Source organism: Globicephala melas, chromosome 1 (genome assembly GCF_963455315.2).
Source record: "Globicephala melas chromosome 1, mGloMel1.2, whole genome shotgun sequence".
NCBI lineage: Eukaryota > Metazoa > Chordata > Mammalia > Artiodactyla > Delphinidae > Globicephala > Globicephala melas.
In genome coordinates, this window is record NC_083314.1 from 84,669,421 (window position 1) to 84,695,188 (window position 25,768).

General features: G+C 34.0%; 1 protein-coding gene across 2 annotated transcripts in view; it reads right to left on the bottom strand.

Moving 5' to 3' along the window:
- MAN1A2 (mannosidase alpha class 1A member 2) overlaps positions 1-25,768 on the bottom strand; it is a 171,240-nt gene that overhangs the window by 48,426 nt on the left and 97,046 nt on the right. For both annotated transcript variants that reach the window (XM_030869200.3, XM_030869199.2), the window contains exons 6-10: positions 24,324-24,418; positions 17,848-17,971; positions 12,747-12,840; positions 5,198-5,313; positions 1,149-1,368 (exon numbers count right to left, since the gene is read on the bottom strand). In XM_030869200.3, coding sequence (XP_030725060.1) covers positions 1,149-1,368; positions 5,198-5,313; positions 12,747-12,840; positions 17,848-17,971; positions 24,324-24,418 — 649 coding nt within the window. The remainder of the gene's footprint in view (positions 1-1,148; positions 1,369-5,197; positions 5,314-12,746; positions 12,841-17,847; positions 17,972-24,323; positions 24,419-25,768) is intronic.

Here is a 25,768-nt window from a genome sequence, read left to right on the forward strand (position 1 = left end):
AAAACATAAATTCAGTTATTTAACTAAAACAACAATTCAACTTCTGAAATCACAATCAGAAATTTCTAGTTTTTAGTTTTTCAGGGAACTCATTTTCCATTATTTCATATAGAAACATACATTTTTGGGATTTCCCTGGTGGAGCAGTGGTTAAGAATCCACCTGCCAATGCAGGGGACACAGGTTCAAGCTCTGGTCCGGGAAGATCCCATATGCCACGGAGCAACTAAGCCCAAGCGCAGCAACGAAGACCCAACGCAGCCAAAAATAAATAAAATAACAATAATAATAATAATTTTTAAAAAATACATTTTTAAAGCCAGAGAAAAACTTGGAAGACCTAGTCCAGTGTTTCTCAACCCTATTCTCCAGGCTTTTATTTAAACCTAATTGCCTTCTCCTTCCATGAAATATTATTAACAAATATATACTGTTTATCTATCTATGACTGTGTGTGTGTGTGTGTGTGTGTGTGTGTGTGTGTGTGTGTGTGTGTGTATGCTTTATATTTAAAGATATTTTTTGCCCCCAGGAACCAATTTTTGTCACCTGTAAAACTGAGAATCGTCTCATTTTTTTAGGTAAGGACACTGAAGCCCAGAAATATCACATACTTGCCTAAAGCAACATAACAGGTTCTTTTTAAAGGCACAAACAAATTAAAATTATTGGTGAACTGACCAAGAGACAAACTACTAGTTATCTACATACCAATTATACATATAACATACAGTTATATACATACTCAATATAACTAATATCTTTATTGGCAAGGCGTGTAACCTAAATCAACTCTGTATTCTTTTAAGCAACTGATTTTACAGAAGCTGAAATAAATGGATGAAATGGATTCTTCTATATTAAAATAAACAACGTTAGCCCATACATCCCTAAAAGCCCTACCTATTGTCTTTAAAACAACTTCTTCAAAATCTTTATTAACAAAAACAGAATTCAGAATAATAATTTAGAAAGATGCAGGAACATTATTTTCAGAATTAAAATTCATGTTTTTAAGAAAATTTACTGTGTTAGAATAAATTATTTTGAAGTAAAAACTGCCTATTTATTTCCCTTCTAATTCCTGGACATATTTTTATCTTAGAAATTATTTTAGACTAAGTAATTAGCATTATTAATATTCTTACCAGTTCTGTCATATGACTCATGACATGTACGTGCAATTTCCGCTCCTAGCTCTAAATAATGTCCAGCTCGATCCATTCTAGAACCATCTGCTCCTAGCACAAACATTCCCCCAGCAAAGCAGGCCAAATGCCCCATCTTCTTTTCCAAGTGCCCGTTCTTCCATTCTCCAATAAAGGTAAGACCTCCCCGAGACTTCCTAATAAGATGTTTTTCTATAGCCTATAAGAAAGAGTAGATATTCAAAATTTTAGAGGAAAAGTGTTAGTATTCAAACTTACTACATCCTTCTCACACAAAACTTTGGTAATATGAAATTCTACAAAGCTGTAACTTTCCCAAACTGGAAGACTTAATTTACAATAATTAAGTTTGGGAGTGAGCAATCAAGTTACACATCATCTTGAACAAATATCCAAATCACAAGTATAATGAGACAAGGTGGGAGACAGGAGACTGGCCTCAAGATTACCTTTCAACACAACACTACCCATATTACAGGTTTTTTCTTCTTGCTCTAAATGAAATTCATAATAATCAGTGAACTGAGTTCAGGATGACAAGTTAAAACCCAGAGGCTCTACCGGTTTATTTTCTATTTCAAACAACAAAAAATGAATAGGAAGAAAACACCTAAGTTAATCAGAAAAATGTGATTTTGATAATCAGTTAAAATGGTTTCTTTTTCATGTAACTATACATGTTGTCTAAGTGTTTTAAAAAGGCATATTAGGTGAGATACATTATATGTTATAAAACTTAGAAAAACAGTTGAAAGTTCAAACTTAACTCCTTAGTTCCTTACTTCACAGACTTAGGCATTTGTTTTGGATGCTGTGCCCGGGTTAAGACAGGCCATGGGACAATGTCAATTTTACTTCTTCTGAAATGTCAACTTTCCTTAAAGCAGTGGGAATGGAAAGATAAATATTTTACATTAAACCTGAATATAACACGAAGTAGAGTCCAACAATCACATTTCATTTTAAAAATGAAATAGTTTAAGAACTTTGGACCATGTTCTTAGACTTTGCTGAGAGGGGCTAAAGAATAATTCTCTACCTTTAGAGGCACTTCTTTGTAAAAGTATAAGGAATTGCATTAATTCAGTTCTCTTTGGTAGAAATTATTATACATAATTAAATACTATACTTTCCTGACAATAAAAAGTAATAAGACTCAATTCACATTTTTATTGTGGGCTGTTTTCTGACAAGCTCAATAACAATCAGCTTTTGAAAAATTTATTCTATGTTCTTTATCACAATAATGTTTGTTCTACAGAAACACAAGGACTATGCCTTATTCATCATCTTACACTCCACAAACCCTATAAGTGTAGTATGCATTCAACAATTGTTCAATTAATAAGTCATTTTATAAATAAATGGTACTCTTTGATAATTGTATTTGACCTGTTAGAGGAAGAAGGGGTAGCTGATAAGTAAAATAATAAGGGACCACCATTGGATTATAAATGTTTATTGTTGTTTTATTTTAACCATAGTACTATGAAGTACAAATGAAAACATTAGTTTTTTGAGTAAAGGGCCAATGTTTTTCATCTTTGTGGACCTCCCTACTTCTAACATGTGGGTAAACTTTTTACCAACAATTCACTTACAGACCCCTGAAATTTCTTGTATGGCTCCCTTCTCTCAGTAAAATTAAGACAAATGTCTAAGAGTTCAACTTATGTAAAAATTTTTGAATGGCAGTTAAGAGTAATATTATTGCTCTTCTATTAAAAATTGTTAAACAAATCTTCATAAATAGTGGCATTAATTTCTTGCTCCAAAGGGACCTTTAAAAAGGTATAATTTTTCTTCATTATTTTAAATAAAGACTAAATATAAACTTGATCAGAATATAAAACCCATAACTACATAATTTTTAAAAAGAAAGCTAAGATGTAGGAACCAGGAATATGGGTAGCCATAAGTGTAGAGGAAGGTAAGATGAGGATGGAATAATTTAAATATATTAGTTCAGAAAGACAAATTAAAAAAATGACTTATCTCAAACTAGAATGGATCTTAAAATTCATAATCATTCCTATCTCTTCTGTGCATACCACACGTCATTTATTTTACAATTTGTATATACTGTCTCCTAACAGAATTAACAGTCATCGAAGATAATTAACATCGCAAAAACTGCATACATGTCTCAAAATGAAAGTTAGCCAACTGGTTATTTAAACACACTTAGTAGGTGCTCATTTTAGACTTAAGAACTAATAAAAACAGGACACAGAATACAAATATAGAAAGATTTTTAGGACACATATATAGCAGATGATTCATGGAAAATAATTTTAATTTATGAGATTAACTTTCAAAACAGGTATCATGCTTTTCAAAATATATGATTTAAAAAGCAATGACAGTACAGATGAACCAGTTTGCAAGGCAGAAATCGAGACATAGATGTAGAGAACAAACGTATGGACACCAAGGGGGGAAAGCGGCAGGGGGGTGGGAGTGGGATGAATTGGGAGATTGGGATTGATATATATACACTAATATGTATAAAATAGATAATAAGAAAAATAAATTTTTTAAAAAGCAATGACAAATATCATGTTCTTTTTCCTTTAGGAAACATTATGCAAAACAAGAGAAAATGGTTTTAGATTCAAAATGTTACAAGCAGCGAACTATGAAGAAAAAATGATTACGTGGTATATGACATGTCACACTTTCTCAAAAATAAAAACAGTAAATACAGTCATTCATTTATCAAATACTTACTGAATACCTATTGTTTCAGGTCATACTAGACAATAATAAACAAATTAATCTGTCTTCAAGGAACCCACAGACTAGTGGGAATGACTAAGGGTGGCTGTTTCCAACATTGCAATTCTAAAATTATTACATTCTTCCTAGATAATGACTTTTCTTGCATCATAAAAATTTCTAGGTTTAAAGTTTAATAACAGAATAAAATTCTACAACTTTTCAAAATACAGGTCTTCATAAAGAATTTTAGAAGTCACATACTAAAGTGGAGATTCCTGATTACCCATCAATTTAGTTCAATTTCTTAGTCAACACACTCCTTCAAGAAACATTTATTGAATGCCTACAATGGGTGAAGCACTATAATGCCACATATTAGTTCAACTCCTGTGCATTTTTATAAACAACTATAGAGATTAGTTCCTCAAAAAGTAAGGACATAAATGGGTAATAAGATCCTTGGTTTAACTTAAATACAAAACAACTGTAACTTTGAGTATGGATGATTGACTAGAGTCAGAAATGGTGTTACATACAAAATACACAATTTTTAAAAGTGATTAAATTATTACAGGGATAGGGGTTTATACTAGATCAGAAAGCAAATAATTTACAAAGTAATTAAATCACTTTTCTATTTCATAGTTTCCACTTGGAGGTATCACATATAAGTGTTTCCAAGAATGAAACTTGTTCCAATTTTAAACTTTTACACTGTGATACGGGGTTACATAAATATAAAACAATACAGAATAGTGGTTAAGAGCATAGGCTTTGGATCTAGACTCGAGTTCCAGGCTCCATCACTAACTAAGCTATGCGACCTTCAGCAAGTTACTTAACCTCTCTGCACCTTAAGGTCCTCATGTACAAAATGGTAGAGAAGATTAAATGATTTCACATATGTAAAAGGGGTCAGAACAGGGGTCAGAACAGTTCCTGGCATGTAAAAAGTACTATAAAAGTGTTTTGTCCTTATTATTTACCCATAAGGCTCTCAACATGTAGGTTTAATGGGTCATTTCAAAAAAGGAATGTTTATGGAAAAGTATGTGAAGTTAGCTTTTCCAGTCTCTGTAGAAAATAGCTACAAGTAATTAAGATAAATTTTCATACATAAATATGTTACACTAAATTCCTCAACAATTTCTTTAAAGTGCCACAATAAAGAAAAACTTAATATATGACTATTAAAATACTAACAAACTCTAAGGAATGTATATAATATGTACAGATGCTCATCAATTTCTATCAAATACATCATATATTCGATATGTTAATTAGGTAAAGGTTCTGATAATAATTACCTCAATAGCATCATCATACATTTTTCTGGCCTCATGATCTGTTTTATCTGACATCAACCATGCTTTTAGTAAGTACTCATAAAAACTGTCTCCTAGCCCGCCAACTGATGTATGATCTGCAACAAAAGAGAAAAGAGAAGGATGGAGGTGGAAGAAATAGAAGACAGAGGATAAAAAATAATGTTTTTTAATTACAATGACTATATTAAGACCAATAATTTAAACATAATAGTGACAGCCGTATTTCCAACATACTTCAAATTTAGTCCAGTAGGAGTTTACCATAATCACTCTCCTCAAATATGTATCCAATTTTCTAGGATATCTTTTTGTCCTGGATGTGGTATTTCACATATTTAGTAGTCTTTTTCACGTATTGGTGATTATGTGGAAGAACACTATTGATGGGAATGTAAAATGGTACATCCACTTTGGAAAACAACTTGGCAGTTTCTTAAAAAGATAAATATACACACCTACCATACGATACAAACATCCCGTTCTTGGATATTTACTCCTGAGAAAGAAGAACACATGTCCACTCGAAGGCTTGTGTGTGAATGTTCAAAGCACTTTATTTGTAACAGCCCCAAAGTGAAAATAACCCAGATGTCCATCAACAGGTGAATGGATAAACAAATTGTGGTATTCCACAAAGTGGAACTGTACTCGGAACTACGGATATACACAACATGGATGAATCTCAAAATAATACTGCTGAGTGAAAGAAGCCAGACAAAAATTAAAAGTACATATAAAGGATTGCATTTATATAAAGTTGTAGAGAATACAACAAACCTATCTGTAATGATAGAAAGCAGATCAGTGGTTGCTCGAGGAAGGAGTGAGAAAGGGAGTGAGGAAAATATCATAAAGGGGTATGAGGAAATCTTTTGGGGTGATATGTTAATTATTTTGATTGTGGTGATGGTTTTCATAAGTGTATACTTACTTTAAAGCTTGTCAAATTGTATACCTTATTATATACAGTTTATGTCAATTTTACCTTAATAAAACTGTTTTTACAAAAGCAAGTAAACAAAATAAAAAGGATATTTGGAATCAGCCCAAACCTATCAGTAACATCAACAAATCAAATTAAACTCATCTTTTAAAATAAACTGAGACTCTCACACAGGAATTTTTTTAAGTTTTATTTTATTAATCTATATAAATACTTTTTACTAAAGACACACCTAAACTAAAACTGCCCAGGAAATTGAAAATAAAGAAACAGTCAAAAGAGAGATGAGGATGGACAGGAGGTTTATACATAAGACTTAAGGAGAGTAAAGAATAAGAAAGTAAACTGATCAAAGTTAGAGTTGTGAGGGGTGATCCAGTTAGAATTGGAAATTATAAATTTATAGTGACTTTACCCTGTATTACTGATGATTTTCATCAGCAATCCTCAGCTGACTCTGTAGATGAATGCAAAAGGTACATGGCTACACTGATACAAGTATTGGGATTTGTAGGACAGGTAACACAGAAGACTAAACGTGCTCGCGTATTCTCACACTATTTTGGATCCTATGCAGTCTAGGCTGGTTAGGAAAGGAAGCAACAGGTGATCCTCTTGTCCAACCATTCAGGATCCTCGTGCCACTGTTCACCTATTGCATGCAACCAGTAAAACATCGGCCCACCTGTCAGTCTACTCTACTATTATCCCCAAATTCACAATTTTCACCGCCAATGAGAACCTCAGCATTGCTTGTCAACTTTTCTATGACCCCTTGATTAGTGCTCTTTCCCATTCCCTAAAGCAGATTTTTGAAATCTCTTCTTCAAAAGGCCTCTACAGCTCTACCTTCTTCCTTACTCTCAGCAGACAACCAAGCCTTCAAATTCACATAAAAAATACAGATCATTCACCCCAAAAATGTATCTTTCAACTTCCTATACCCCCATCTATCAATTTATCTATTCCCTTTGCCTGTTAAAGAGGAAGAAATGTTCCTTCTCTACTCTATGCACTCCATCTAGCTCTGGACACTAACCACTTCTGCTTCCTTTCCAGGAATCCCCCCTCTTGGTTTATCAACTTCTACCCTTCAACTGAAACTACCTCTTATTATTAACATCTTAAAATAATCTAATTTTTCTTGACTCTACCACACTCTTTTGGTTTGATATCTATCAGGTGTTTACTGAAAGAATGGAGAAAGAGAAATCATGGATGATGTCTAGATTTCTTGCTGGGGCAAATGAGTGAACAGTGGTGCTCTTCACTGAAACTGGGAATACTAGAGGGGGAAATGGCTTAAAGTGGAAGGAGTCTGAATCTTGGGCATGCTGAATTTGAGGGACTGGCTGGATAGCTAAATGGATATAACAAACATGTGGAAATCCAGAGAGAGATAAGTTGGGGATATAACTTTGGGAGTTATAAAATTGGGATTTATAAAAGTGTATTTGAGCCATAATGGAGTTTACTCAGAGAGAATGTATGAAATGATCAAAGGACACAAATGGTACTTAGGAGCATGGTCTCAAACATATATTTGGTCTCAACTTTGGTCTCAAACATATATTTCTGGATATGTCGTAGATCTAAGGATTAATAAATGAGCAGGAAAAGAAAACATAACAAAATTAAAGTAGGTGAAATAACGAGAAAAAGATGGAAAAGGCAAAAGTCTTTGGCATCACGGTTTAGGGGAAATGATTTTTAGATATGTTAATTATTGCTAGGGATTAGAGATTTAGTTACAGGTTACTTAGGTTACAGGATGTAGTCTCAGTCCTGCCTGACAGGCTCTCTCCAGCTCTTCTAGACTCTAGGTCCAGTGGAAGTTTATATGCTTAATAAATGAATACACAGCAGACGCCTGCAATCCTTGGTTAACTACGGAATTTATCACCCAGCAGTCTGACTTTCTTATTTGAACCACTGAACCATGCCTGCCTAGATGTCAAATCTGATGAACCATGTCACTCCAAGGTCCTTTTGAAATTCAGAAATTGATAACACATTATAAAGTATTACTAAATACCAATGGTTCATATTATCTGTCTTAGCATGTCATGAAGTTAACGGCAGGTTTCTAAGAAGTTAATTCTTGAAGTGTTCTTACAAGAAATTCTAGAATAAAAATATTTGTATCATGTGTTATAGTTTATGAAGCATTTTCAAATATATTTATTATCTCATAAATATGACCCACACAACTGTCTTATTAAAATAAGTACAATTAGAACAGATGAAGAAACAAAGGCATGAGGTTAAATAACTTATCTAAATTATTAAGTAGGAAAGCCTGGATTAGTCTTCTAACTCCAAATATTATACCCATTCTTGCTTTTCTTTCACAGTTTTTAAATCAGTAGTATAAAATTTAGTTAATCAGTAATGATAAACTTCCTATATTTTCTTCACTTAAGTCATTAAACGGCATAGGCTAAGTGTTGTACTTAGAAAACTAGTGAAAAAATAGAGTAAAAAAAAAAGATATTAATGATGTGCCTTTAAATCTAGGTTGCTTACTATATTCTTTTATATCTGTTGCCAAGTACTTTTCCTGAAGGTAATTGCCATAACTATTCTCTGTGATTGCTGTGTGCATGTCACAGACATTATCATTACTCTAATTATAATACAGTTAGCCAAAGCTGAATTGTTAAATTTCAGTTCAATTCACTGTTTGTTTTGCAGACTATTTATAGTTATGACAGATGTATACTGCTCAAAGATAATAATGGAATTTGATACACTCTTCAGAAACTGATACGAAATATACAAAAATACTAAAAGGAATAAATTGGACAATTTAAAAGGACTGCAGCTGCTAAAGGGATATCAGGATAGCTCCCCTAGAAGTTTAAAGACCTCTTGTCAAAACAACCAGTGAATAGCTCTTTTTATAACAGTCTCAAAATTAATAAATGCTGAGAGTGAACATACTCTAAAGAAGTCATCTGGATTTGTTTTGTGGGAAAAAACAAGTATGAATGAAAGAATTGTTTTTTACTGCAATTTTTTATTGTGGTAAAATACATATAACATGAACATTACTATTTTTACCATTTTTTAAGTGTACTATTCAGTGGCATTAATTACATTCATAATGTGGTACAAACATTGTCATTATTTCCAAAACTTTTTCTTCACCCCAAATAGAAACTCTGTACCTATTAAGCAATAACTCTCCATTCTCCTCCCACCCAAGCCCCTGGTAACCTCCAATCCACTTTCTGCCTCTGTAAATTTGACTACTCTAGATATCTGATGTAACTGGAATTATACAGTATTTGTCCTTTTGCAACTGGTGTTTTTCATTTCAGCATAATATTTTCAAGGTTCATCGATGTTGTAGCATGTATCAGAACTTTATTCCTTTTTATAGCCAAATAATATTCCACTGAATGTATATACCACATTTTGTTTATCCATCTCTTGGACACTTTGGTTGCTTCTACGTTTGGGTATTGCAAATAATGTTGTTGTGAACACTGGCATACAAGTATCTGTTGGAGTCCTTGCTTTCAAATCTTTTGGGTAGATACCTAGGAGTTGAACTGCTAGATCATATGGAATTCTATGTTCAACTTATTGTGAAACCACCAAACTGTTTTTCACAGTGGCTACACCATTTTACATTCCCACTAGCGGTGTGAGAGGGTTCCAATTTATCCACACATCCTCACCAACACTCATTATCTGTCCTTTTGATTACAGTCATCCTGGTAGGTGTGAAGTGACATCTCATTATGCTTCTAATTGCATTCCCCTAATAACTAACGATGCTGAGCATTTTTTTCATGTGTTTATTTTCCATTTGAATATTTTCTTTGGAGAAATATCTATTCAAGTCCTTTACCCATTTTTTAATTGAGTGTCTGTCTTTTTGCTGTTGAGTTTTAGAAGGTCTTTATATATTCTGGATGTTAAGCCCTTATCAGATATATGATTTGCAAATATTAACTCTCATTTATTTGCAAATAAACTCTTGTTCTGTGGGTTGTCTTTCAATCTCATGACAATATCCTTTGATGCACAAAAGTTTCTAATTTTAATGAAATCCAATTGATCTATTTTTTCTATTGTTGCCTATGCTTTTGAAGAAGTCACTCCCAAATCCAAGGTCATGAAGATTTGTCCCTCTTCTAAGAGTTGTATAGTTTTGGTCCTTAAATTTAGGGTCTTGGGTGCATTGTGAGTTAAGTTTTGTATCTAATAAAGGTAAGGGCCCAACTTCATTCTTTTTCATGTGGCTATCTAGTTTTCACAACACCATATGATGAAGAGAAAGAGTTATAACTTTAATAATTAAGATGCCATCAGTGAGACACTGCTGGTCATTTCAAAGGCTGGCGATTCTCAAACAGTGATTTATTTTTTCCAGTATTCTAAGATTTTGGTGTGGAAAATAGCATCTTCTTATTTAAAAATGTTTTTAATCTTACTTCAAAAGTAATACACGTCCATTATCAAATTTAGATTAATAGAGGTAAACAAAACAAAAACAAACATTCAGTAAAAAACCACAGGTAACACTTTGGTTTCTATCCTTGTGGTATTTGTTTTCTCCCTTTTTCTCAATATCTTTCTAGATATTTCATATTTACCTATGTCAAGTATTCTATAACATAACTTTTAATGACTATATTGTATATCAGATCTGGAGGGATTATAATTTAACCAAATTTCTTTCATAGGATGTTTAAAAACTGCACTGTCCAATGTGGTAGGCTGTAGTCACAAATATCTAATTAAATTTAAATTAATTTAAAGTAAATAAGATTTAAAATGCAGTTCCACAACCATACTAACATTTCCAGTGCTCAATAACCACATGCTAATAACCACTACTATATTAGACAGGACAGAAATAGAACATTTTCATCATCATAGAAAGTTCCATTGGACTTTCTATGGAGTGCTTTAGAATGTTTCCAAATTATCCCTATTATAAATAACTCCAAAATTGTAAATTACCTCTCTATATATACATATATATGTGCTGGGTGTGTGTGTGTGCGTTTGTGTATATCTATCTATCTATCTATCTATCTATCTATCTATCTATATATATATATACATATATATATCTGAAAATTTCTTTGGAATAAATGCTTAGAAATGAGTCACTAGTTCAAAGGTCATACAAATTTTAATACTTTTTTTTTTTAAGAAGATATTGGGGGTAGGAGTTTATTAATTTATTTTTGCTGTGTTGGGTCTTTGTTTCTGTGCGAGGGCTTTCTCTAGTTGTGGCAAGCGGGGGCCACTCTTCATCGCCGTGCGCGGGCCTCTCACTATCGTGGCCTCTCTTGTTGCAGAGCACAGGCTCCAGACGCACAGGCTCGGTAGTTGTGGCTCATGGGCCTAGTTGCTCCGCGGCATGTGGGATCCTCCCAGACCAGGGCTCGAACCCGTGTCTCCTGCATTAGCAGGCAGATTCTCAACCACTGCGCCACCAGGGAAGCCCTAATACTTTTTGAAGCACTGGATACAGGGATGTGTCCACTTCCTTTATAGATTTAATAGATAAAGAACAGTGTCTTCTGTTTAAAAGCTTCATTGATTTGATTAGGGACTTGGTGAAGTGGGAAGACAGAGGGACAAAGGTCTCTGATGACCAGTCTATGGAGATGCTACAAATATGGTACTACAGATGGCAGTCTTTTGTACATTCTAGTAAAGTGGCACCAGTCTGTACAGAAAGAGTGTACTGTTACACTACGTTGTCTCCACGTATCATCCTCATTAGCACCACTTTTAGGATTAAATATGAACATCTGTATATTGTCCATTTGTGTCTTGTTTTTTTCATGAACTAACAGAAAACATTTATTATTTATTGTTTTTAAAAAATCAATTCCTTCAAAGATCAATTCTAAAACTCTAATAAGAAAATCACCCCCTCCCCAAACAAAACACTGTCTCCTGAGACAGGAAATCACTTCTACCAGTCTCACCTAATAATTGGTACATTCCTCTACTATCAATACATCTATCACATTATATTTCAACTACTTCTAAGTGTGTCTGCCTACCCTGCCTGCTAGCCAGAGAGCTGCCTGAATTCAGACCAAGTCCTATATATTCTTTCCCTATCTCCAGTCTCATTCAAGAGCCTGGTGAATAACAGACACTGATACCTTCTTTTAAAATGAATGACCAGACATGGCCTGTCTAAGAGCAATCACCCCATTTTCTAGTCATTTGACATGCTCAACTGTTCTTCATATTCCGCTACTACATACTTATATCAAGCAATGCTCTTATTTACATGAAGATATAGTTTACAAATAAGGGCTTAAAAGTACAACCCTGCGCAAATGCCACACTATATTTTAGCAAAGTACTTACACATACACGAAATAAAATACTCCTGTGAGAGGGGAAATTCATGTTTCCATTTTACAAGTAGAAAACATGAAGCTACGAGAAATTAGAAACTTGCCAAAGGTAACAGCACTAGCAGATCACAGGGTTATATACTAACTGAGGTTTCTAACACTACATGTAGTATATTTATCAATACATCAAGCACAAGTTTCAATCTTTCAACAAAGCATCAGTTGTAATAGAAATACTTACACTGACCCCAGCGACCTGTTCGTGGATTCAAATAATTTGGATAAAGACCATTTGGACGATCCATTTTCTGAAGTAGTTTCCGAATGTGCATGACCTAATAAGCAAAATAAAATTAAGAATGCAATTAATGAAAATAAAATCATTAAGGTTTTATATTAATCTGGGCTTTGTTTTTCTCCTCACTCAGAGCCTACACTCTCATCCCACCCCCAATCTTGTGTGTGTGTGTGTGTGTGTGTGTGTGTGTGAGAGAGAGAGAAAGAGAAAGAGAGAGAGAGAGAGAGAGAGAGAGACGGTAAGGAAAGGCTTCTAATGACTCATTATTTTTATACGATGAAATATGAGCATTATTTAAAAGTCAAGAAATAAAAATACAAAGAAAAGAGCACAGACGGAAACCAATTTAAATTCCAACACTGTACTATCCAGAAATAGCCATCAGAAACATCGGTGATAAACATCATTCCAGACATATTCAATGTATGCATAACTAAACATAAAATCAGAAATAATTTCATAGAAATATAATCATAATAGGACATTTGTAATAAAAAAGTATGAAACCACTCTGAAGTTAATAGATGAAAAAGTAAATAAAGTAAAACTAAATTGCTGAACTTTAAATATTGATCCCATAATAGATATCCCTATATTTCTAAAATTCCTAAACTTCCAATTCCTAAAAGACATCCTGAAGTTAAGGGGGGAAAAATCATGAAACATATTAAGACGCTAGAGACTTCCCCAGGGACTTTGTTTTGATTCATCTCTAGATTGGATGATGGATTTTTTAAGTGCTTAAAAAAAAAAAAAAAGCACGAAGGTATACCATTTCTTATATTCTTATTTGAGAATGTTATCTTCTCATCTGAAGGATAACTTAATTGGCATAAATGACTTGGGGAAACATTTTCTTTTTCACAGGACCTTATATGTACTTCACTATTTTTTGGACTTGAGCATTATAACATTAATCCTTTTAACACAAAGTTCCCAATCATCTTTCACTCAGCTGGAATCTGTCATCATGCAGTTTTAGGAATGGGCTCAGGGATGTTTATTACCTGTGTTCTTTCATGTTTGAGACCAACTCTATGTACAACAATCTCAATCTGAATAATTCCATGAACCAGGTTTAGTCAGTTCAGGATGATGTTGTTATGAAAGACGAAAAAATTAGCGTTCTTTTGTCTCCTGAAAATAATGCATACATTGAATCCTCTCTGCTTCTCTTCTACATCTATTATTTCCTTTCTAAATCCTTTTATCTATCTTTTCATTTCCATACTTTTACTAGCCTGTCTCAATTTTGTCTTCTAAGTCTCTTACTGTATTTTGAATGCTTTCTTTGTATTGCTTCCATTTTCCCCTTCATTTTGACGATAACTTAATTTTTTCTTACACTTTATTAATGATATCACATCTTATATTCTTGTTTCACAGAGATGAGTGCTTCATTATCTTCTCTCTCATGGTGATGTTTGGTCCAGGTCTTCAATTGCTATTTTCTGATAAGCATTTTTTGGCCATCATTTATTTTTCACATTTTTTCCTTCTTTTTTTTTCTGGTAATATTTTTGTATAAATTCTATACATGTTCTTTTTTGATGACTTACTCATTACTATTTTTCCTGAACCAGCAATTCACATGAGTTTTGACATAAAAGGATAAGTAGAGTCCAAATGTGAATGTGCTTTTTTAAGCCTTTGCTTCTCCTCAGGCAACTGAAACTAGCAATGCAGCACTACGCATAATAGAGAATCTGTCATTCGTTCTCTTCCCTCACCGAAGTGTATGGGCACAAATACAACTTGTCAGTGAGATTCCTAACTGAATTCTGTTTTTCTAGCTTCTCAACACATCATATTTAGTGGGGTCCAAAGAAGCATCCACCATCTGTCTGTGATCCTGTTCTCATTGCTGCTAATGAGGATTTGGTTTTGTACCTCAAGATGTACCACTTAATCTAGAGAACTGCTCTATTAGCTTTTTTTTTTTTTTTTGCGGTATGCAGGCCTCTCACTGTTGTGGCCTCTCCCGTTGCGGAGCACAGGCTCCGGACACGCAGGCTCAGCGGCCATGGCTCACGGGCCCAGCCGCTCCGTGGCATGTGGGATCTTCCAGGACTGGGGCACGAACCCGTGTCCCCTGCATCGGCAGGCGGACTCTCAACCACTGCGCCACCAGGGAAGCCCCTCTATTAGCTTTTCATTTTTGAAATCTGTAGCCATCAATATCCTCTCCTCAGTTACCCAAACCTCTCTGTGACCTTGATTGCTTATGCCAACCTTTCTTCCTATCTTGTTACATGCAGTATCAAGTATCTCCTAATTTTGTTAAAAATGGAGTTCTTAGTTCTGTTTCTCCTTTTTGTTGCTCTTAGGTGAGTTCTATGGGTTAGGTCCTCCACTTAAGAAATACCATATAGGACTTCCCTGGTGGTGCAGTGGTTAAGAATCCGCCTGCCAATGCAGGGGACATGGGTTCGAGCCCTGGCCCAGGAAGATCCCACATGCCACACAGCAACTAAGCCCATGCACCACAACTACTAGAGCACTCAAGAGCCGGTGTGCTACAACTACTGAGCCCACGCACCACAACTACTGAAGCCCATGCACCTAGAGCCCATGATCCACAACAAGGGATGCCACCACAATGAGAAGCCCATGCACCGCAACGAAGAGTAGCCCCTGCTCGCCACAACTAGAGAAAGCCCACACACAGCAACGAAGACCCAACGCAGCCAAAAATTAAAAAAAAAAAAAAAAGAAATACTATAGGTTAGATTATCTCTGTTTTACAAATTTATCATCTTTTTAATCTCTTTATGTTTTTCCCTATTTTCACTATGATTATCTCTTGCTTTTATTCCATGTCAGTAATTCAGTTTTCAACTATGTACAAGTTACTTGTTATTTTTCATTTATTTATTTTACAGAAATATATTATGTAAGGTCTCAATTTGTTTCTTTAGCTCTACAATTTTCTTGTATTTTACTGTTTTATTTTGGTTTTGAGTTCTAATTTTACTGAATTCAATCTCTATTATAGTATGAATTACTCACAGAGACCTTTAAAATTTCAAACTGGGTTCTTTATCAGTCTTTTACATGCTATTTACTGCCCTGATTTTGCTTCCTGCAGTATGTCTGTATAATTGCCATGCTTTCTTTTTCATCTTGCTCACATTTAACTGAGTCAGCTCTGACCTGAACTTTGGTTTGATAGAGTATAGCTGAATTGTCCTCAAATCCCTTCCTACTGTGTGTGTGCGGGGATATTCTCCCCTTCTGGATACACTTTGAGATTTGGAGTACTAGTGTACTAGCTCATTTCCTGAAGCCTCTGTGCTCATGAAGGATGGAAGGTGAGAACCCCTCTTGTGCTGTGGGAATTACATACTGGACACCCTACGCACTGGTCTCCCCTGTAAGATTAATAGGGAATACCAGGAATTTGCTGACTTTCTTTCTCTGCCCAGTAAGGATTCAAGATAGGGTGGGAAACAGACTTAAGTATCATAGCAGAAATCTTTTGCTTTTTTTTTTTTTTTGCCATGACATGAGGCTACAGCCTTTCCTTCTTACATTGTAATTGATGAATTTTTGCTGGTCTTTATTATTTTCACTGTTATTGTTAAATTTAATCAGGAAATGGAAAATTCTGTGATCTGGCTCCATTTTGCTATCTTAGCTGAAAATTCTTCTCAATTGATGAAATATTTCATACACAGAAAGGAATATATATAGATTCTACTCACATCTCAATTTAAGAAATACAACACTACATAACCTTTGCTGTTCTGTTTACTGCTACCCATTCACATACCACTGCCCTTGTCCTAGATATCATCACAGCTCTGAATTTTATGTTCATCATCATCCTGATTCTATTAAAATCACTTTTGAATCCCTAAACGATATTTTGTTCAGCTCTGCTTCCTTAAACTTTATGAAAGTTGTATTATACTCTTTTGATTGATGAATGTGACCATAATTTATTTTCACTGCTGTATTAAATCTTATCATATAAATTGCTAATATAACCAATGTTTTTATGTATATGATATAAATGTACATACCAAAGAGTGGAATTGCTGGGTTACAGAGTATATGTATTTTCAACTTTATTAGATTTTGTCTTTTAAATTTAAACCTTTAATGCTCCTAGAATTGTTATAATCTACAATGCTATCGTTGTTACAACATTTCCACAAATATGTGTGTCTGTTTAAGGGCTATTTATTCTGTTCATCAGTCTTACTTGTCTCTATGCACCAACACTATACTGTTAGTGTTGATAACTGGGTAATATAAACCCACCCAACATGTTTTTCTTCAGGAATATTTTGAATGTTTTCTCTTCTATTTAAATGCTAGAAGTGAATAGTCAAGTTCCATTAAAAAAAAAAAAGGTATTGGGGAATTGATTGGCATTGAACTGATGCTATAGATCAATCTGGAGATGACTGAAATTTTTATGGTGTTATTTTCCTATACATGAACGTAATACATCTCTCGATTTATTTAGGTCATCTTTAATGTCACTTAATAGTTTTGAACTTTGTTTGTCTTTTGTTAGATTTATTTGTGGGAAACTTATACTTTTATTCTACCACATAAGATATGTTTTTATAAATGATACTTTCTTGTCTGCTGTACCTGGTACAGAGAAATTCTACTGATTTTTAATATTTATATTGACCTTTTATTCAAAATATAAATTAAGCTCTTATTTCTAATAATTTATATGTAGATTCTTAATATTTTAGGTAATCATCTAATCTGTGAAAAGTTACTGTTTTCTTTCTTCCTTTTCAATTCTTTACCTTTTTGTTCATTTTGTTTGTCTCATCTTGCCATGCTGACTAGGAACTTCAGCACAATGCTAAATAGAGATAGTAATGGAATTTTAAAAAAACTTACTAGTGGTTATATCTTCTCAAATAACAGTAAATATTTTAAATATGTTCTAAATAGAAGGGACATTTCTTTATATAATTTTTAAAAAGGCAAACATTTCCTAAGCTTTAATCAAATCTTTGGGGTAGAATCCTAAAGGATTCTTTTATAACAAAGAAAAGAAGGCAAGGAAACTAACCTTTTTGTAGTAAATCGGGTTTCCTGTCAAGTAGCTGAGGTGGACAAACTCCATATGCAGTGTACCAAATTCAGCAAGAATGCTGCTACCTGCAGATGCCCAGCCCCAGTTTCGCCCTACTCCACTGAATGAAAGAAAAGGTAAAAGGAGACAGGATTGAGAAAAAAATGAAACATTTTTTTAATGAATACATAAATTTTAAACATATCTCTTAGAAATTATCTCAAACAATAGATTACTTATATCTAAAATTTTATTATTTTTAAATTATCATTAATAGAATATCCACATGTTCTAAAAATCAAAACAATGTAGAAAAGTATACATTAAATATATTTCACCCCATTCTCATCTCTCTTCCCCTTACAGGCTCCAAATATAATCATTCATTAGCTTATGTATAAGTACAGAAATTTCTATGCATATATAAGCAATCCAAATATATATTCTTATTTTCCTCCTTTCTTAAACAAAACATAGCAAAGTACACTTACTGCTCTGTATGTCGGATTTTGCTATTAAGATGTACCTCAGTAGGCATTCCGTATCAGTTCATAAACAACTTTCTCATTTTATTTTTTTAATAGATGCACAGAATTCCATGACATTAATGATTTTCAATTGAAATGTCTCACCCCAGAGGCATATGAAAATGTGTGAGAGCATTCTGAGTTGAAGGTGCAACTTACAGTTATTGTGCTGGGGCCAAAGATGTAACATGACAGTATCCTGATAAAGAACTGTCCTGCCTCAAATGCTCATAGTGCCTGTATGAAAACTACTATGTTATATAAATAGACATAACTTATTTAATCAATCCTCTGTAGTGGTCCTTTGGCAAATTTCTAATATTTTGCTATTATGAAAACTTTTATAGTGAATAATCTTGTGTACATCTCATTTGTGCAGATATATGTCTAGGACATCTTCTTACTTTTTTTTCTTTTTTTTTTAGCCTGCCTTATAAATTTTTTTGGAAGCCAAACTATATAAATGAAAAATTGTAGACTTTTTGGATGTTATCTTCTTTCTCAGAAGGTTGAGTTTCTTCTCAAACATAGGTTGAGTATAGGCTGATTACCTTGGTTTTAGGCTTTGTTAAGGGTAGTCTATTTCAGTTTTACCTCTCCCTCTAGGAAGTGGCCCTCTGGGATCTCAGCTGAAAGCCTGGGGTGTTTATCAAGGGCCCTTCACCTTGGCAGCTTTAAACACTAACCTCTGTCTTCCCAGTACCATGTACTTGTTAAACTTTCCCCTTTATATCTACTTGTATACTGACAATTCAATTTGATATGTTCTATTTATGTGTTGAGAAAACATTAAAATAGATATCAGGGTATATCACTACCTTGCTGAAAGTTCGTTAATTTTTTGGTGCTATTTTTATATTGTTTTTGAAATTATGACAGGCAAATGCCAGTAATGTATTTTTTTGAAGCCAGACATGAGAATCAAGGAAGAAATATGGATACAATAACTATGTAGGACAGTCATTCATTTCACAAATATTAAGTGCCTACTATTATCTGGGACATATAGTAGTGAACCTGACATATAACATTCCTGTTTCCATAATAAGTAAGACCATTTTAATAGTGATAATTGTTACGAAGAAAATTAAATACAGTGATAGAATACTGAGTACTAGTGATGGAAAATGAGTTCGAAGACTTTATGTATAATGTTCAAAGAGTTTCTAAAATGACACACTTTAAACTGAGACCTGAATGACGAGAAGGAGCTAGCGATGAACAGATACGAAGAAGAGAATTCCCAGCAGAGGAAATAGCAAATGCAATGGCCCTGAGGAAAAAGTTGTCTAGTGTGGCTGGAGCTCAGGAAGGGGAAGTGAATGATACAGAATGAGGTTAGAAAGCTAGGTAAAATCCAAACTGTGCAGAAATTCTGTATGCTATGGTGAAATATAAAGTTTTTTTAAATTTTAAGTATGATGGAACATCATGGAGAATTTTAAGGAATGTAACATAATATTTAAAGAATAAAGCATACCATTTAGAAAGATTACCTAGGCGTCAGCATGGCGAATGGATTATAGCAAAGTCAAGTATAAACACAAAATCCCATTTCCATGTAAAAACTTCTGTCCCAAAGTCCCAAATGAAAGTTTCATTCATAGTGCATTTAAACATCTCAAAATACTAAATTCTAAACAAGATTTTTCACTTTTTATTTTACAGACAGCCTCACAGGGCCCTCCACCTTGGCAGGCTCAAACACTAACCTCTGTCTCGCCAGTACCATGTAGCTGATAAATAAGCTTCCAAATGCTGTTATCTAGTTCTTTTGAGTCCCCCTGCATGGGCAGGTATAGAATCAGCCAACAATTTCAGGAAAATTTGTACATAAATTTTGGGGCTTTTCCTCTGCAATTCCTTCCTGTCTTGAGACACTTGTCCCTCGTATCTCAGCCATTCTGGCAGCTCCAAGACCTGACCACAGTCTTCTTTGCCCTAAATGACTGCTATGTTAGGCTTGGCTTCAATTGCCATGCACCGTAATTTAGAATATGCCCTCAGGGGTAAAGCCAGTGTTTCTACAGAGATGACCTTCTCTTAGGATCACAGCCCCTTGGGTCCCCCCTTAATTAATTGCTCTCTAATCCCTTCAAACCATCTTGCTGACCTTTTATGATTGTTTTCAGTGGGAGAGTTAACCTGATATAAGCTATTCCATGGCTGGAACTGGAAGTCTAGATTAATTATTCAAGTAGCAGAGTTCACAGGTTATTCCTACTAGAACTCTAAACCATTCTCTAAGGTCTTTTCTACTTTTAGGAGGAAGTAAAAAATATAAATCTTTCTCTCATAGAAGGATTGATGTTATTGGTTTTAGTTCTTTTAGCACTAGCTGACTTTTTAAACTCTGTATCACCTAGATGAATATTAAATTAGGTAAGTCAAATGACAAGTATGGAATAATTATGAGCTTTTTTAGACACAAGAACCATATCTTATAGTTACCATTAAAGTGTAAGCAGAATAGAGTAATACATGATTTGGTAGAGGAGCTGAAATAGATGTAGAAGATAAGAATAATAATCTTAACTACTGATGTAGCACATAGGCTCCTAGTCCTGCCATTAATTAACTGTAGGACCGTGAGCAAGATATTTGCCTTCTCTGACCCAGGAGTCCCACTCCTGGGCATATACCTAGAGAAAACCGTAATTCCAAAAGATACATGCACCCCAGTGTTCACTGCAGCACTATTTACAACAGCCAGGACATGGGAGCAACCTAAATGTCCATCAACAGAGGAATGGATAAAGAAGATGTGGCACATATACAATGGAATATTACTCAGCCTTAAAAAGGAACAAAATTGTGCCATTGGCAGAGACATGGATAGACCTAGAGACTGTCATACAGAGTGAAGTAAGTCAGAAAGAGAAAAACAAGTATCATATATTAACGCACATATGTGTAATTGAGAAAAATGAACCTATTTGCAAAGCAGAAACAGAGACACAGATGTATGGACACCAAGTGGGGGAGGGTGGGATGGACTGGGAGATTGGGACCGACGTATGTACACTACTATGTATGAAGTAGATGGCTGGTGAGTACCTACTGTATAGCACAGGGGAAGAATAAAAAAGAAGGTACCATGTTTGCAGGACATATATTAAATTAACCTTAAAAATGCATTCCAATATACATTAGGTGCAGACAAATACTGTTTGATTCCACTTATATGAGGTACCTAGAATAGTCAAATTCATAGAGTCAGAAAGTACACTGGTAGATGTCAGGGGCGGGGAGTGGGGATTGGGGAGGGGGAATGGGGAGTTAGTGTTTAAGGGGGACAGAGTTTCAGTTTAGGAAGGTGAAAAATTCGGGAGATGGATGATAGAGAGAGTTGCACAACAATATGAATGTACTTAGTGCCACTGAACTATATAGTTAAATATGGTTAAAATAGTTATGTTTTTTATTATGTGACATTTACCACAATAAAAAAAAAAGATATTTGCTTTCTGTGAGACTCAGTTTCCTTATCCATAATGTGAGAATTCATGATACCTAGTTCACATGGTTGTTAGGAAATTAAATGACATTTAAAATTGTGAAAACACCTCACAAAGAGCCTAGTAAGAATAGTATCTAATGAGTTTTTGAATAATTTTATTCTAAGTTATTTTAACAGTTTACCTAGAGAAAAAAACTTCCTCAATCTGATAAAGGCAATTGATTAAAAAATCTACAGCCAACATCATATTTGATGATTTTTTTAAAAAAAGCAGTATTATAAAAACATTTTATGGAAATCCAGAAGACTATAAAATACAGGTGAAGACAATCTTTTTAACCAAGACTGAAAACCCCAAAGTTATAAAAGATATATTTGAATATATAAACATCTAAAACTTAGGAATGAAATATTATTATAAATAAAGATAACAAACAAGTAGTAGAACAGGGAAAAAAGAAATAATTCTATAATCTACAAGGCTCTTTTATAAACTAACTAGAAAAAGACAAACAATCCAATCAACACTAGGAACAGACAATTCACAAAAAACAAATCTAGATGTCCAACAAATTTATGAAAAGATGCTCAAATTCACTAAGCAGAAAATACAAATGAAAATAACAATAGTAACACTTTATAGCCATCAGTCTCTTGAAAATGAAACAGAACATATACTTGTAGACATTTTGGTACTCTCACACACTGTTGATGGAAATATGATGACCTACAGCCTTTTGGAAAACATCTGGGGAGTAACTACTAAATTTAAAAATACATATATGCTTTGATCCAGCAATTCCACACTCGGGAATCTATCCCACAAAGATAAAAGAGACATATGCCCTTTGATACAGCAATCACATTCCTAAGAATCATTTTCAGAGAAAATTCCCCACTACACAAGGACACATATAACAGGATGCCATTGTAACAATGTTTACTGTAGCAAAATAATGGAAATAAACAAATATCACTGATATGGAATTATTAAACAAATTATGGTATAACCTATGTGTTATAATACATCCTATATTCTACTATGTAGTCATCACAAAGATTGATTTAAAGTTCTGTGGCATGACCTGGAAGGGTATTTCCGTGAGATTTTGTTGAGTGAGAAAAATAAGAAGTAGAAAAGCAAGTATCCAAACAAACCATAAAAAATTTTAAAAGCTCCACCAGTATCTATGTTTGTGCTTCTATATGCTGCATATCATATTGTAGGAGATAAATAATGTTAGATTATTAACATAAGTTGGCTTTCAGACAGCAAAATTGGAAGAAAGTCTGTTTGTGAGACACATGTAGAACTAAATCAAAAACAAAAACCTTTAAAAAATAGGTAAATAATTACATCTGTGGTCGGTAAACCCAAGTAAAATACGTATGTGTATGAATATATACAAAGAAACAACATGAAAATTAAACTTATGTTCAAGACATGGTCCTTGAAAACCCTTCTATTTTCATCTCAATCTAAGTTTGAAGTTCCGCAATGCTGGATTTTTAGGTTATTTTCTATATAGACAAATAATAATAACATCCTGCAGTCTTTCTTCATCTCAAACTTAAATTGTAAGCTAATTAAGTTAAAATTCTTATTATCTAAGAAAGTTATATGATATGACTCTGACAATGCTACTGAAGGAAACATCAGAAAATCTATCGTGAAACTAAGGACAGAGAACAGGTATGTGACCACATCCTTTTGTGGAGGTTGGTCTGGAACTCTAGCTAGCTTTTTCCTCACAAACAGGGAATTTACATTATATATATTGCATGACATCAAAGAATAGTAAAGCTAGATGTCATGTTCAGTATTAAATACTGATTTCTCAGTGAAAATTAAAACTTTATAAAGTTCTCCATTAGAAATGACTAAAACAGATTAGTTTTCCCAAATAAAGCTGTCACAGAATCATGCCTCACTTTGAACTTCAACAGTGTAAATACCATAAAAAGGACCCTATAGTCAATGTCAGGAATTATGTCTTCCTTTATCATCAGTAAGACATTCAGCAATAGGAAGTCCTGATTTTAAGGTATACTGTGTTCCATTTTGACTTAGAAGAAGATCAACATGCCGTGTACATAAAACAAAAGAGGGAAAGCACTTTGAATCCATTACAGCACTAAATGGAAATGAATAAGCAAATCATAAAGAACGAACTATTTTGTAAGAGACAGAAATCTAGACTTAGAGAAACAAGCAGTAGAAACTGGAATACGGTTACGGCAAGCGAACTGTTTCAAAGTAAAGAACATATTTTAAAAATCAGACAATGTTTTAAAGAAATATGCTTCTGTACATATGAAGAGAAAAACAGTTTGCTTCTGTACATATGAAGAGAAAAACAGTTTAAGTCTTAAAAAGTATGGTGGGGGCTGATCATTAGAAATTTCTAATACCTTTTTAAAGGGTCAAAAAATCAGTTAATCTAATTTATTTAGAACAGGAATAACCACATAAAAATAGAATTTACCTTTTCAGATTCACCATTGCCCAAGGAATCCCCGTAGGTGTGTTAAAGGCAGGAAGGAGTTTCTCAGCCAATTGGACTGCTTTAATCTTGAATATCTGAGATAAAAACATGAACATTCATAACTTATGAAATTACTGTTGTCAATAATATTTCCTGGTCTCTTATAGGATGCACACCACAATGTACTGGATACATGAAAGTACGAGGGAAAAAAATGCCATCTCTTTTGGTACCACAGAGCATACAGCAATCAGAGAAAATGGTTGTAAAGTGGATGGATACTGAGGAAAAAGCTACCCAACGTGAAATGGCCAGAAACTGCAATTAATTGAAAGGGAAGGACATGGTTTTGGTGTTGATATTATCTTTATTTTCAACTGGGAAAAAAATCTGAGAGAAAACACTAGGCTATGAAATCTTCATCCATGGTATACAAGCTTAGTACAAATATTAAAACAAAAGAAAGAGATGCAACCCAATTTGGATAAATGCCCTTGAATTACCATAAGCTTGTTAATACCTCAACATTCTCCATTAAGGTTCAGCCACATTTATTAAAAGAAAAGAAAATGTTTATGTTCACATTCCAAGTTTATTTTATGAGTTATAAATGCTTCACCCCTTGGTCCCAGCTGCTGCTTTTTTTGGTACAAAAAACAATAAATTGGGCTTCCCTGGTGGTGCAGTGGTTGAGAGTCTGCCTGCCGATGCAGGGGACACGGGTTCGTGCCCCGGTCCGGGGAGATCCCACATGCCGCAGAGCGGCTGGGCCTGTAAGCCATGGCCGCTGAGCCTGCGCGTCCGGAGCCTGTGCTCCGCAACGGGAGAGGTCACAACAGTGAAAGGCCCACGTACCGCAAAACAAACAAACAAACAAAAAAACCAATAAATTGCCTAAATATCAATGGCTCTCAAACTTTCAAAACCATGTACTATTACCAAGACGTATATAATAAGATTTCTAATATTCTTAGCATATACCAACAGATTTGTGTACCTCATTTTGAAGACTACTGACTTAATAGAGACTCAAAACTGAGATTAGGTCATAATATCCTACTAGGAAAAGTGGCGTGTTCTTCTATATGCCCCAAATCTGTCCTCTCTCAAATTAATTTCAAATTCATTGGACATTTAAGGTTCCATCTTTTCATTGCAGTCAAGTATTTTTGTTAAAATATTATTAGATTTTTCAAATAAGTAAGTAGTTGAAAGCCAGGACTAGATCAAAGTTCTAAGGTGACATTATATTAACAAAGCATACCAACATTATTGGGGGTCTAAATTAGAGAGGAGTATGTGCAAGTAGAAAAGCAATATGATGTTAAGATATTTTTCAAGGTTCCTTAAATAAGGAAAAGCTCAGCAGAACTTTTAATTAGATATTCTCATATATCTACAATTTACCATTTCCTTGAATACTTACTTTAACACAAAAATACCAG